Source organism: Siniperca chuatsi, linkage group LG16 (assembly GCF_020085105.1).
Source record: "Siniperca chuatsi isolate FFG_IHB_CAS linkage group LG16, ASM2008510v1, whole genome shotgun sequence".
Taxonomy (NCBI): domain Eukaryota; kingdom Metazoa; phylum Chordata; class Actinopteri; order Centrarchiformes; family Sinipercidae; genus Siniperca; species Siniperca chuatsi.
In genome coordinates, this window is record NC_058057.1 from 6,908,860 (window position 1) to 6,923,910 (window position 15,051).

Below are 15,051 nucleotides of genomic sequence, written 5' to 3' on the forward strand. Positions count from 1 at the left end.
TGATGTCACTGCGCCGGCGACAGCCGTGGCCAGAGGCATTATGTTTCCCGGTTGTCTGTCCCATTCTCATGAACGCAATATCTCCACTAGCCACTCGCCTTGAGCGAATTTCTTCAAATGTGAAACGTCCACTTGGACACAAGGACGACACAGATGTTTAATGGGATACAACGATGAAGCGATGACATTTTTTACCCCAAAGGTCAAAGGTCAACTTCACTGTGACATCAAAATGTCCTGGAAAAACACTTTTTTGGCCATTATTCAAAACCATAACTCAGGAAGAGAAGGGGAGATTGTGACCATATTTCACATTTGGTCGGACACTGAATAGGTGACACTTTATGACTCAAAGGTCAAAGGTCATTGTGACCTCAAAATAGGTTTTTAGCCATAATTTAAGACCTATCTAGACATATCTAGACACTAGATTTGGGCCTTAGAATATTGACAAAGCTTTTGAAAACATTGAAACAGATTTTTTTTGAAAATTTGACTACTGAAAACTACGGAGTCCCCTAAAGGTCACAGCAACTACTTTTGCATTCCCTCGCAGTATGTTTCGCATTCTCCCGCAATACGTTTGCATTACCTTTCAGTACTTTTCTTCTTCCAATCCTTCTGAGCCATATGTCTATTTCCGCTCCGCTGCTGCCAGCGCAACGCAACAGTATGTCAGTTCATTGAATTTTACTTTGAATTGTGCATTAAGTATGCTGATATAGTACTACTGCTCAATAGGCATGCATGGTTATGTAATTAGTGATAGTAAACTTAAACGAATTCTTAGATAAAGAGATCTCTGCTGAAGAATGCAGAATGGTAACCTGCAGGATGCTGTTGGTTTCATTTCATTACTGTGTACTGTACTGTACCCCAGAGGGGTTTCACTGAGGAAAAGGAGACATCTCCAGAGGCGGAATTACAGATGTGCAGTTGATTCTACCTCATAAAGCTAATGTGTTGTATTTGTATGAGTCAAAAAAAAGCAACAAACATGAAGGCGACTGAAATGCTGCAAACAGAGTCTGTGGTTCTGTCAGAGAAAGAGCAAACAACATTGTGCAGAGATACATCAGGAATGCAGACCAATGCAAGTTGGAAAGCTTTTTGCGTTTTTGCACAGGGTCCTCTGTTCTGTGCACAAACAAATTAAAGTTACCTTCAGTGCTGAAACAGGTTTTCGTAGAAGACCTGTTGCTATAAGTGTGAAGCAATAATTGATGTTCCTTATACATACAGCTCTTAACCGGAAGTTTGATAATGTTCTATCTGATAACTTCTTTGCAATGGACATCAAATAAGGTGATGTGTCTATAAACAATGCTAAATGCATTAACTTGAGAATCTCCACACTACCTTCCATTACAAATAGACATATGGCTCAGAAAAGTATTGCGAGGTAACCCAAAGCATATTGCAAGAGAATGCAAAAGTAGTCCTCAAAAAAAATTCTCACCGTGACCTTTAGGGGGTTCCGTTGAAAACAGCTTTTAAAACATGCACACAGCTTTTTAAAACTGTGACTGGCGCATTGCAGTTTGTGGAATGTGGGACTTTTAGTTTTTGAACCAGGGACGGATACACAATACACCAGCATCACCCACACAACCCACGCCACACTTTATGTAAACAAGATTATTGAACAATATTTATAACAATAACTTTAGTAAAACAGGGGAACGTGTTGCTCTCAAGAGGAGGCTGGCTAAAAGGAGCACATACTGGCACAATGGCATCCTGGCTCTGGCTAAATCTACATCTGTCCACTGCAGATGCACTATTCACAACCTGGATGAATAACTAGTATAAATTAGTGTATTTGTATAATATTATAACAATAAATAAAGGTATAATGTTAATATAATAGCATAATGTTAGTAGAATATTAATATTGTATAATGTTAATATATTCATTATAATTTCATATAATAGTATAGTAAATAGACTACAAGTAGTATATAATAGCCTATAATATTCATTCCAGTCAGACAGTAAAGCAGTTTAAGAAATATACAACCTATATTTAGAATTTTTGTGGGTTTTGTTCCTTCATTAAATCCTTGTGTAAGAAAAATGGTCTACAATTGTGGCTAGTCTCTAAATTGTTAAATCGAAGTACAAACTTATCAAAATCAAAACCATTCACTTCCTTTCAAGTATTCACTACGTATGTTATACGAGTCTGGCCAGACATGGATGTGAACTGCAACTTGACTGGTTGGCGGAGGATTACAACCGCGGGGCGGTAATTCTAGTTTTTGTGTTAAGTCCAACTCAAGGCCAAGTCTCAAGTCTTCAGTCTAGAGCTCTGAAACCTTATTACGCGCCAGCCCTGCTTATTCATGAAAAATCTGATCACATGTGCAGATGGGCTTTTGATCAAGTAGTTTTAATGTTACTATTCCCGCTGTGAAGAAAGACGCATAGTCAAAAGATGAGTGTGTTGTCTGACACAACCTTTAAATCCACACTTAACTGTAAATGGTTAACAGCAAAAACAACAGGCCTCATGCTGGCTTTGGATATGTGTACGTGTGCGTGCGCTGTATCAACCTATAGCTAGGCAGCAGACATCCCACGCCTTGTCCTCTGCGGCATGTTCCTTGGTGGAGCCCTGCCAACACCGACAGCAGTGGAAACTGCTCTATGCTATTTATGGCCAGACTGAGCCCGGCCCAGCTCAGCCCAGCCCCGCACACGCCTCCCATCACTGCTGCAGAGAAAACTGATGCTCCATTCATGCCGTTCTGATAACCTGGACTGTTGCAGGGCGACCCAGTTAGTCCTTGTTCACACTGTCCGTGTCAGATAAGGTTATGATACTGCGGGTGAGCGAATGACCCCCATAATACATCTAAGCTTTTAGCTGTAATGTGGCTCGTTTTATGAGTTTTAGTGCAAATTAAACCTTTTTGTGTGCTTTTCTTTTCTGCTGTGGTCATGATTTGAGATGAGGCAGCACAGTCTTTGTCAGCACTATTCAGTCGAGTTTGTAATCAGAATGTATTGTGAGATTTACAAAAGGCGACGTGCATTTTCGCACACATTTCCATGAAGGGATGGGCTTTTCTGGCTGGTGTGTGCTCTGCCCAGTTCGTCTGTCAAAACAGCCACTACACACATTATTACTCATTTTTTTTTTTTTTTTTTTGACTTTAACTGGCACAGTTTGTGGCTTAACTCTTCCTGACAGATGTGCCATCTTCAGTTGTAACAAACCACTGATTCTGCTGCTTCCCGCCCCAGGTGCCACTCTAAACATGCGGCCAGCTCCGTTACCTATGGAGGAGATGGAGTGGAGGCAAACCCCTCCCCCCATCACCACTGCCCCCGGAACCTTCCGGCTGCGTCGAGGAAGTCGCTTCACTTGGAGAAAAGAGTGCCTGGCCGTGATGGAGAGGTGAGCGGTGGGGAGCAGTAGATTAAAGTTTGTTTCATAACGTCTCCCTTATTTCCACATGGAATTGAGAAAACCTTGCAACCTGTCCAAGAAAATGGACAAGGAGCCTGTGACTCTTGTCATATAGTCTCACTATTGGCTTGGTTGTACCGCATACACAACAAACAGCAGTAACTCCGGTTTGTTGACATCGTCCTTGTGTAGTGAAATAAATTTAATCAGTGTGACTCTTCTGCTATTTATAGCTACTTCAACGACAACCAGTACCCAGATGAGGCCAAACGGGAGGAGATAGCAAATGCCTGCAATGCTGTGATTCAGAAACCAGGTAAACCACAGAAACCAGGAATGTGTGTACCACATTCTAAGACTATTACATTTTATGTGTAATGGATAATGACTTCATTTGCTGGTATTTTTGCAAGTATTTCTGTAATATTATGCAAATATTCTGAATATTACCATGGAAATTGCCACACAACCTTTGTAATTGTCAGCCGTGCATCTTTGACATCCATATACATGTGATGTGTTATACATACATAGGTTTCACAGAGCTGAAACAATTACTTGATTAATTGATTAGTCGATCAGCAGAAAATGTATCTGCAACAATTTTAGAATCGTTCAGCAATAATGGCAAAAATTCCCTTTGCTTCTGAAATGTGAATATTTGCTGCTGTTCTTTTGTGACCAGGGCATTTTGGATCTAATGTTTCTTGGACTTGATCTGAATGTTGCAGACCAAACATCTGTGTCACATCTGTTGTGTGATCTGCTCCTTAAGCAATGGAATCAAATTATTTCCCTTTTAACAGATATTTAATCACCATCAGTTCTGAAACAATCGTGTTTATAAAAGCACAAACAAGAGTGTAATTCACAGCTCGAGGGTGCAGATGTATACAAAAAAAGGGTCCCAAGTAATTTTCATTGTGACAGCGGAAGAGATTCAGGTGAGAATGTGGATGATACCACATGCATTGAGTGATCAGATTGTCATGTGATTTGTTTCAGGGAAGAAGCTGTCTGATCTGGAGAGGGTGACCTCCCTGAAAGTTTACAACTGGTTTGCCAACCGTCGCAAGGAGATCAAGAGACGGGCTAACATTGGTAATGTGGCTTTGGGGAGGGACCACAAATGTCCATTGAGACTTTTGATTGCAGTGCACTGCGCATTTAATTACATCTCTTTGTGTTGCCATCACTATTTCATATTTAATAACAGCAATTATAACATTTTTCTTATGCATTGAATGGCTCATCATTAATTCATCCCATCACTATAATTAGGTTGATGATTGTTAATCAGTCACCTGATATGTTATGACCTTTGGCAAAGTATCTTCATAACTGCTGTGAAATTAAGATTCCTCTTGCCGCATGCATTAACCTACTGTAGATGGCCATTAGATTTGTCAAATAGAACCTCCAGTACTTGCTAGCCAAATAAAGCTACTGAAGGGATTCAGTATCATTTGGCTAAAGTCTGTGGTAATTTGCAACCCTCTACAGCAGTGGTTCCCAACCTTTTTTTTTTTTTTTTTGTCCAATGAACACCACCCATCATTTTTCAAATGTGTTCATTTGGACGTTTCAACCATTTATCCACTACTTTTTTGCCTTTTTACCATTTACCTTTTAAGCTAACTATTTCAACTGTTCACCCATTACTTTTCCTAGCTATTTTAACGATACATGTAGCTATCTAAAGTGTTTATCCATGACTTTCACCTATCAATTTCAACCATTTGTTACTTTTAGCTATTTTAACCATTTATCCATTACTTTTAGCTGTCTTTTTCAACCAATTATCCATAACTTTTAGCTAACTATTTTAACCATTTATCCATTACTTTTAGCTTACTGTTTTAACCATTTATCCATTACTTTTAGCTTACTGTTTTAACCATTTATCCATTACTTTTAGCTAATTGTTTACACTTCTGTGTTTGCTTGCTAACTAGTTTTCATGCACTCTCAATTGCAACACGTGTTCAGGTGTTACAGCTGACTCAATATGTCAGTATACACTCAGTGGCCACTTTATTAGGTACACTTGTACAGTCTAGTAGTGCAATCCATTACAACTGTTCGGCCATAAAGTCTACTTTTATGATGCCTCTATGACACTGTCATAGAGGTGATAATTCAATGATATGTTTTAGCATTGAGGTCATAGTTAGTGGTGGTGTTGTACTGGTTTGTATTATATTCAGAGGTGTTTCTAATATTCTTCCCCCCTCATGTATGTAATTGGGAAGGAGAAACAAATTTGAAACACCACTCAGTTAAAAGGTGGTGTTGTACTGGACTACATTATACTAAGACCTCAGTAATAAACATATAATTGAATTTACACTTTTCTGACAATGTCAACACAAACTGAACATTATAAACTTTGTAACGGTAGAATTTACGGCAGAGATGTTGTATTGAATTGCAATGGATTGTACAGGTGTACCTAATAAAGTGGCCGCTGAATGTATATTTTTAAATCAAATCTTAATTTCTATTTAATTATTATTTATTTTTTAATTAGTTCAGCTACTCCATGTATCCCTGATTGGAAATCATTGTTCTATAGTATGTAATGAGCGATATTCTCAGTGATCCATCGTAAATCTAATAATCCATCCTCTTCCTCCAAGAAGCCACAATCCTGGAGAGTCACGGGATAGACGTCCAGAGTCCAGGGGGACACTCCAACAGCGACGACATCGATGGGAACGACTTCTCAGAGCAGGTAGAGAGTGATTAAGGATCCCAAAAGACACATAAAACTAGATTTATGTTCCAGACAGTACTGTAAACGACTGGTCTGATTAAAGAGAAAGAGGTCACTTCTCCTTGTGTTACAGCTTCATGTCTTCATTTTGTATTGTTCTGTGTCTGATTTTTATTTATTCATTTATATTTTTCTTTTGTTTTTGTGGATCAGCCTCTTGCCAACCATTCACATCCATCCCTTGGCAAAAGGCACACGCTGTTCTTTGACAGCACTCAGTATTCCAGTCATTAGTCAAATGAGATCATGCATTTTACATGTATTTCATTCCAACTAAACAATACATCAGTTGACTTGACTAATTAGTTTCCCTCTCTTTTGTTTAAGTTGTGTTAATAATTGAAATCAGCAGCTTGTGGTGGTTGTTTGGAGTTGAACCCTGTGGCCTCACTGGCACATAACTGTTCACAAATTGACATGATTATCATTTGCATTAACATCTGAACTGCTGTTTTCCTACAGGTGAATTGATCACATCTGTCTCCAAATATATTTTGTAAAGAATTGTTGCTCAAAACTGTTGCTCAAGGCACATTAATGAACAAAAGCTCACTCTCTTCTCCTTGTTGCTATAACCAATGGAAACTAAGCTATTGAAGAGTAGCAACTCTATGTATTATTGTAGAAACCTAAAGATGAAGATTGTGCTTCAGTGTAAGCCTTCTAGCTTCATTCTTGATTGCACAACATGCAAAACCTCCTGTCAAGGCTGCTGAAACAAGCCAGTTAATGAGTAATGAACACGGAGCATTTAATGGGAAGGTGCTAGCTAAATGGCTAATTTTATTTCCTCCAGGCATGTGACCTGCCTTATTTTGACAAGAGACCTCTCAGCCGACCTTTTGGCCTTTATCGACTGGAGCCCACCTCGCCAACACAGGTACATCCACACACAGAAACATGCAGAATGTGTTTACCACAACACGGCATATACATTTTTAGGGCAATGGGATCTGGTTCTCTTTAACCTCGGGCATAGTTTCTGTTTTTGCCATCATGCCAATCTATTCTGATCAGCATTTCATCAATTATGTTGCTGCATATCTTCATATCTGTGGTTGCAGGGAGCATCACTCTTCAGTACAGTCCAAAAAGAGGCCAAGGGAAACTCATTGTCAAATCGGACAGAGGTTAAAAGAGGTCCCTTTACCACAATTATACTCTGATTCCATTTTCTTTAAATAGCTGTCAGTATACAGTAATCAGACAGCATGTCACATGTTGATTTAATGCTTATCCTTGCGTTTAACATCCAAAATAATCAGCAGTACCTTGTAGGATCATAGAGAGATCCTACAAGGTCTCTCTCTCTCTCTCTCTCTCTCTCTCTCTCTCTCTCTCTCTCTCTCTCTCTCTCTCTCTCTCTCTCTCTCTCTCTCTCTCTCTCTCTCTCTCTCTCTCTCTCTCTCTCTCTCTCTCTCTCTCTCTCTCTCTCTCTCTCTCTCTCTCTCACACACACAAAAAAAACACGAAGCGCCAGATGACCGCCCACCATTGAGTCTGGTTCTATCTTGTTGTTTTGTTTTTTTCCTTGCCGCTGTCGCCAAATGCTTGCTCATGGTGGGATTTGTTGGGTCTCTGTAAATAATATAAAGAGTACGGTCTAGACCTGCTCTGTAGGAAAAGTACAATGAGATAACTTCTGTTATGAATTGGCGTTATATAAATAAAAGTGAATTGAAATGCACTGAGTTTCCCTTTACTCTGTTGTGCTGTTGAGAGTTACAAACTTTAGTTCTATAGTAACCAAGTTTGCTGAGCCCCGCCCCCCTCAGTTACTGTTGCTACACCTGTCAAGGTTTACAATGATAACAGTGGCAGATCTATCAATCAAAACTCTTTAGTCATTTTTGAAATGATGGGTCCTTGTTTTCAGGTATAATAAGAAAAAAGATCAGACTTATTTTACTCTTAACATAAGCCTTTTTAGCTGTTTAGCTTACAAAACTATTTTATATTTTCAAACAGTATGTTTTAACTGATAACATTACAGGAGAAAAGGCTTTTAGGATGAGGACTTACCGTTGAGTTTGGCAAACATTACACTATCTTGGGTAACAAGTTTAGCTGGGGTTCCTGTAGTGTAAACTTTCCCAAATTCAATAAAGAGCAGAACAGAGCTGCTAACATTACGCTAAACTCCACCCAGGACCAGCTCCTACACAGTGGATGTGTTATTTGTGAATGGGGATTTTTTAATGTAACCTGTAGCCCCACAAAATAACGTGCTCCCTGGAAGTAACGCTGGGTTACTACTATGGATAGTAAGCTAGTTAGTCAGACATGCTAACGATTACAGCTTACATTAGAGTGTTTATCACACTATGATTGGACAATTGGTGTTTGGGGGAGGGGTTTAGCGAAGGGTCAGTAAGCAGGAAATTAAAGTACGGGTGGAAAATGAGCCATTTCTTTTTTTTCCCTCCTGAACTGCACACATTCTGAATGCTTGCCGTTTCATCTCTTGACGTTGGTTCTTGGTCTTTCCACTTTCCCTCCCTGTCCCAGGATGACAGCGCAGCGCACAGCGAGCACCAGGACCCCATCTCTCTGGCTGTGGAGATGGCTGCCGTCAACCACACCATCCTGGCCCTGTCAAGAACCGGAGGGGTCCCCAACGACATCAAGACGGAGTCCCTGGAGGACGAATGAACTGCACATGAACTGGGATGGAGGAAGCGGACGAGAGAAATTATTCGAGAGGAGAAAGAGGAGGAGTAGGAAAGGTGGGAAACGGGGGGCTATAAAAAAAGAGACCAAAATAATGCTACTTAGTAAACCTTCTGAATCTGTCCCTCAGCCCGCCCCCTGCCAGCTTTTCCTTCTCTCTCAGCTTCCCTCCTCCCACAAAGTCCATGTAAACAGTAATTACCCCCACCCCACCCCACCCCACCCCACCCAATATATTGACACAACTGGCGTCCTCTGATCTCTGTGGAAATGCTCCACGGAAAGAAGAAAAGGGGGCAATCCAGGCCTTTAACCCCGAAAACGGTGGTCCTCGTCTGGGATTGTGTCTCCCAGAAACTTCCCTCTTTTCCCTGAATACACTCACTCCTCACAGGATACCTCTTCTCTTTCCTCTCTCCTACCTTATTCCCCTTCTCCTTCCCTCTCCAGCCTGGTTGTCTGAGCCGATTCCTCAGTCTATCTCACCTCAGCGTCAACCTCAGAAAAATAACGTGTACTGTATATATCATATATATATGGTTCTTATGGTTCTCAGTCACACTCACCTCATGGTGTGCTACCCTTCTACCTACATACCCCTCAAAATTCACCCTCTTCATTGTGCACTTCATCGTAAGAGCAGCCTTCAGCCATTGTCTGGGCAAAGATGGATGGTGAGAGTTTCCTTCTCTCCCTCTCTGGCACCGAGGCGATCAGAAAGGATAATATCGGCAGACAGAAGTGTCCAGTCAATGTCTTCTACCCCCTATAGTTATCATTCCTCAGTGGAATAGCTTTTTGTTTTCCTACAGTAGACCTGCATTTGGATGAAAACCTCAAAGAAATCAGCTAAAAAGAAAGTAGCCTTAATTTCATACAGACAACACCTTTACTTTTTGCAGTAGACAGCAGGTTTTGAAGTTTTTTCCTTGACAACAAGGAACAATAAGAAACTTTTTAGTACACATAAAAAATGTTAGTTAAGGTTTATATCCAACGGAAGCAGTGGTTTTCGTTCTTTCACCTGCATTTCCCTCTGTTTTTATCCCAAATGTCAACTGGACATTTAATCATATTGCCTTGGTATTTAGCTTCCCAGTGACACTATTGTTAAGTACTCGAGGCTATGAGAATTAATTTAGGGTCAATGTGATTATCAAGCAAACTTAAGCTATCTAATAAGGGGAATTGTGCTTTGTTTTAACTGTCATCCATGCCAAAGGAAAAGATGCTATGAGCAACAAGCTAAGAGGCTAAGCTAAGAAAATGGTGTTCATCCAAAGCGATTTCTACTAACTCCTTTGGCGTACGTAGGTTGTTTCTCACGCTCCGTGAAGCCTCTTGAGCCAGTGTGGCGTCGTATGTGGGCTTGACACTACAGCAGGCCTGTGTCAGTAAAGATAGGTATTAGCAGCCAGATATATAATGATAAAATATCCCTAAGCTATTTACTACTTGTTCTGTGATGCTGCCTCTTTATAATAGCCTAAAGAATGTGCTTTCAGAAGATTTTTTAATATCAATGGTATCAAATTAGACTAAATCCACACTGGAAAAGGATTAGAATATCAGAAGAATTTCTGAGGGGATTTAAAAACAAACAAACATTTATTTCAGCTATATAGGCTCAAAGGTAAAAGCGCCACTTTGAAGGGAATTAAAGACATTTAAAGTGGTGATTTTGGAAATAATTTCCCACTTTTTTTTTTTTTTTTTTTTTTTTTTTTTTTTTTGCCCTGGTTGGAACTTTTCCAAAACCATCTTTGACTGAAGATCATCATAATGTCATAAGCAGAGACAAAGTGCTGTGTTCCTTAAAGGTATAGGTCCTGTTTCTGGGGGCTCACTAATTGTCAAGTATTAATGGGTTTTTTTTTCAGTCTAAGGCTGTTATCTTCAAATTTGACCTTAAAGGGACAGTTGACCACCAAATCAAAAACACATATTTTTCCTCTGTAGTGCTATTTATCCATATAGAATGTTTTGGTGTGAGTTGCCGAGTTTGAGATATCAGCCATAGAGATGTCTGCTCAAAGCAGATAAGAGGAAAAATGTGTATTTTTGATTTTGGGGTTATCTGCCCCTTTTTAAGGTGAGGAAGTTAAAATAATAAGATTTTTTTGGGAAATAGGCTTATTAACTTTTTTGCCTGAAGTTAGATGAGAAGTGATACCACCCGCATGTCTGTATGCTTAATATGAAGCTAGAGCCAGGAGACAGTTAGCTTAGCATGAAGTAGAGGGATACAGCTAGCCTGGCTCTGTCCAAAGGTAAAAAATGTGCCCATTAGCAACTCTAAAGCTCACTAATCAACCGGTTATATTTCCATTTTATTAAAGTCATACAAAAAATGAAGTTTAAAAATGAAAAGTTGTGGTTTTATGTATGGTTACATGCTGAAACTATTTTTTGGCCGGGCACAGTGACTTCCTGTGCCCTTTAAAAAACAAACTTTTTTTTACACTTTTATGCAAAATATAAAGTGTTAATTAGTGATGTTTTCATCCTTGGACTCCTTGCTGTAGCTTCATATTTAGCGCACAGACACGAGAGTGGTATCGATTTTCTAATTTAACTCTCAGCAAGTGAGCATATTTCCCAGAATGTCAAAACTATTGCTTTAAAGGAGCCCCTGCCTTAGCGATGGTTTTGGAGAACTGGGAAAACATTCTACAAAGCAGGATTAAACAAAGCAGTTGGACAGGAACTCTGAGACAGAAATCTCAGGTAATTCCTCATATTTTAAATAGTCTGATATGGACATTGGTGATGTAAACTGGTATCTGGCTCCTGCTTGTAGAATAGCTCCCAGCCTTGGGCTCTAGTCTAGTAAAGCTCTATTTAAATCTATTGCTTCTGTGTGTACGAAGCTGTGAATACAGTGACTCAGTACTGGGACCTGTGTTTCAAAAAGAAAGGGTTGAAAGATAAAAACAATATGTATTTATACTCATTTTTTTATGGTAATGTACAAAAAAAGAATGACATATGTTTTGAAATGAAACATACTTTTATTGTTAAATTAATCATGCTTTAATTTCTCCTGACTTATTTTTATGTTATCATTTAAACTGTTTTTTGTATCATCCCTTATTTGACTGATCAACAGTCTCCCCGTTTGTGTCTGAGGTAGTAAGCTATTTTGTGAAAGATGAACGATGACGCACCTTATTTAAAATAAGAGTGGCTGTTGACTAAGCTGAAAATGTAACCTTCCCTCCCCTGAGCCTTTGTTTGAAATGGCAAACGTCCAATATAATATTATGGGGCTGGTGTGAAAAAACATTTCAGTACAAATGTGTCGCACACCATATCATTTCAAATGAAATCCCCATGTGCTGTTCTCTCCTAAAATAACACCAGACCAAACTCCATAGTGAAATCTATCATTTTAACATCGACCTGCCTCTTGTGAACAAGCGCATAACTCATAAAATATGGCTTAGAGAAAGTTACATTTATAATGACAACTACAATTACCTTTTTTATTACTAGATAGACTGCATTTAGGTTTGTATGACAATATAATGCCGAGTTCCATCTTGTTATATTGCCATACTATTGAAGTTATTAGAAACACAATAAAATTGTGTTTGGATTATGCATTTTGGTGAAATGTGTTCCATATCTGGCACTGTAAAAGAACTTAAGTACTTCGGAAAATGGCAGAGATGGAACCAAGGGGCTAACCCACTGTATGTTTGGCTACTGACACCCAAAACTTTGACCAAAAACTAGTTTAAGTTTAAAAGTTTTAAGAATTGACTAGCACTATGTTGATAGAACATTATTTGAAATTCTCTCTCCATACAAAGAATAATGTATGTAAGAAATAGTGAAATAAGTCATGCGTGGAAGGAAAAGACTATAAAGAGTGCATTTAGAGATCATTCTCTCACTATAAGACACTTTTAAATGAATTGCCTTAGCGTTTGAGAGAGGCCATGGCCCAATTAGCAAGTACAAGTTTTAAGCCTGCAGTATTTTATGTGAGCGTTCAAGCTTGACAGAAATGTTTATGGGATGGAAGAAAGAACCCTCAGGTGCTCAAGAAGTAAAGATTCTGTGCTTTTCCAAGAGAAAACTGGAAACATTAATCAGGCTTTCCCCACCTAATGTCGTGTGTACTCCAGTGGTAGTGCTTACTCTGAAGGGGTGTCCTCTTGTGGTGTGTCAGGGTCAACATGTCCTTCTGTGTCCCCAGTGAAAACACCATCCACTTCATCCCAATATAGCTCTGAAAAAGAGGACTGAATGCTGTTGTATCAATCTCAAATCTAGTTATGTTCAAAATTACTGTATTGCCCATTTCAGAATTTAGTGCCTTTTTTGGACAGTAGACTGTTCTGTAATTAAGATGTAGTATATATACATTTTTTGTACAGTTTCTTTGTTCATTTTTTAACTTGTGTTTATTTTAGTATGATATATATATAATGTACAAGAGAATAAAGCTATATCAATGAGACTTCTTTGGAGTTTACTATCTTGTTGGTTACAAATATCTGCACACAGAATCATCATACATTGGTTGACGAGAGCAGAATGAAATTTATTTAGCAATATAAAAAGTTGATTTTGCTTTTCATTATCAATATCATGTCTTTATCTTTAAATAAATATGCATTCAGGCAGTCAAAATTATCAACTTGAATATATAGAAGTATAAAATCTTATTTACCTGAAAAGAAATTAATACTAAATGCATTACAACCAATAAAATCCCTCAAGTATCCTTATGTACAAATCAACAGGTTCCCATACACACAGTAGAATGCAAAACTTGCTAGTGAAAAAAAGACATTCTAAAAAAACTGCCACACATAATCTCATTAAAATGAAGTCACTTCCAATCAATCTTGACACACTTGCATGCAGATGAAGCTGATTTAAAAAATAAAAATTCAGTAGTTTAACAGAAAAGTGAGTGCAAGTTTTTTCCTAAAACACATTCAAGAGCTAAAACAAGCTCGAGTTAAACATTGTTCAACCTACCAGCAGCACAGAATTTGGTGGTGTATCACTAAGGCACATTTGCTGAGTGGTAGTCATAATATTTCAAGCCACAATAATAAACAGTCCAATCAAACAATACCAATAGGTATAAAGCAATTTACGACACTTGGAAGTCGATCCAAACATGCAGCTGCATGCAGCTAAAGTAGAAATATGAGCACATGAAGGTGTTGCGTAAGCTTTTTCACAGTGTACAGTAATCCAGTGGACTTTAGACAACATTTAACCCCATATGCAAATATACTTTTGCCTGGCAAGTGGCATAACATATTGAAAGTCCTTTGATTGTAATCTAATGTCACTGGAATAAATCGATTCCAAAATGAGACATCCACCACTTAAAATTAATTACAGGTAAATGGTTATTTGCATCTACATACCTAAAAACTGATACATTTTCTGATAAAAACATTCAATACGGGGTGCCCTGGTAGTTCACTTGGTAGAGTGCACGCCCTATGTAGCAAGGCTGAGTCCTTACCGCAACAGCCCGGGTTCAACTTCAGCCCGTGGCCCTTTGCTGCATGTCATCCCCTCTCTCATTCTCTCCCCCCTGCCTTTCCTGTCTCTCTCCAGCTATCACTATCACACAATAAAGCAGAAATGCTAAAAACAAAAAAACATTCAATATTTTTCAATTACTAAGTACATTAGGTGAATATCTGATGGGTGAAACAGTCCCCTCTCCCAACAGAGGAGCGTGGAGTGACTCATCTTGTCCCAAGAAATCTGCCCAAATAAACACTATATTGTCACTCTTTGTGAGAGCTTAACCTATAATCACATCAACCAGCTGCTGCATGTGGGTAATCGGTGGGTGTCCAGCAATTAGCCATTTAGCAGGCACTGAGCCTCTCAAGTGTTCCATGACTTGCGGTTCTCTCCTCTGCTGCGACTGGTTGATGCTGCACCACCTTCACCTTTGGCCAGAGCGGTAAGGGCTGCCAGGTTCGGGCTGGATCCAGACAGGTTGGCACTACGACGCTTTTGCTGCTGCTGTTGGCGACGGCGCTTGGCGCCACCCCGGCTCACCCTGTCTGGCTTTACCAGCACGCCGTAACCAGGGTTACAGTGGAAGTAGTGCTTGCCACCCACTGAACCATCATTCTTTCCTGGTTAAAGACAGAATGGTTCGTTTGAGATTGTGAGTGGCAATAGAACTAAGTATAATGTA

The 15,051-nt window shown here is 39.2% G+C and overlaps 2 protein-coding genes across 13 annotated transcripts in view; one reads left to right on the plus strand and one right to left on the minus strand.

Annotated features, from left to right (window-relative positions):
- Window positions 1-13,329, plus strand: part of hmbox1b (homeobox containing 1 b) — a 25,302-nt gene extending 11,973 nt beyond the window's left edge. For 3 of the 5 annotated variants that reach the window (XM_044170363.1, XM_044170364.1, XM_044170361.1), the window contains exons 5-10: window positions 3,250-3,403; window positions 3,649-3,731; window positions 4,421-4,516; window positions 6,055-6,149; window positions 6,988-7,071; window positions 8,700-13,329. In XM_044170363.1, coding sequence (XP_044026298.1) covers window positions 3,250-3,403; window positions 3,649-3,731; window positions 4,421-4,516; window positions 6,055-6,149; window positions 6,988-7,071; window positions 8,700-8,843 — 656 coding nt within the window. In that variant the 3' untranslated portion in view covers window positions 8,844-13,329. The remainder of the gene's footprint in view (window positions 1-3,249; window positions 3,404-3,648; window positions 3,732-4,420; window positions 4,517-6,054; window positions 6,150-6,987; window positions 7,072-8,699) is intronic. The other 2 variants (XM_044170365.1, XM_044170362.1) reach the window with 1 other exon arrangement.
- A 63-nt stretch (window positions 13,330-13,392) lies between these two features.
- LOC122863663 (kinesin-like protein KIF13B) overlaps window positions 13,393-15,051 on the minus strand; it is a 43,996-nt gene continuing 42,337 nt past the window's right edge. For all 8 annotated transcript variants that reach the window (XM_044170356.1, XM_044170354.1, XM_044170352.1 and 5 more), the window contains one exon: window positions 13,393-14,989. In XM_044170356.1, coding sequence (XP_044026291.1) covers window positions 14,733-14,989 — 257 coding nt within the window. In that variant the 3' untranslated portion in view covers window positions 13,393-14,732. The remainder of the gene's footprint in view (window positions 14,990-15,051) is intronic.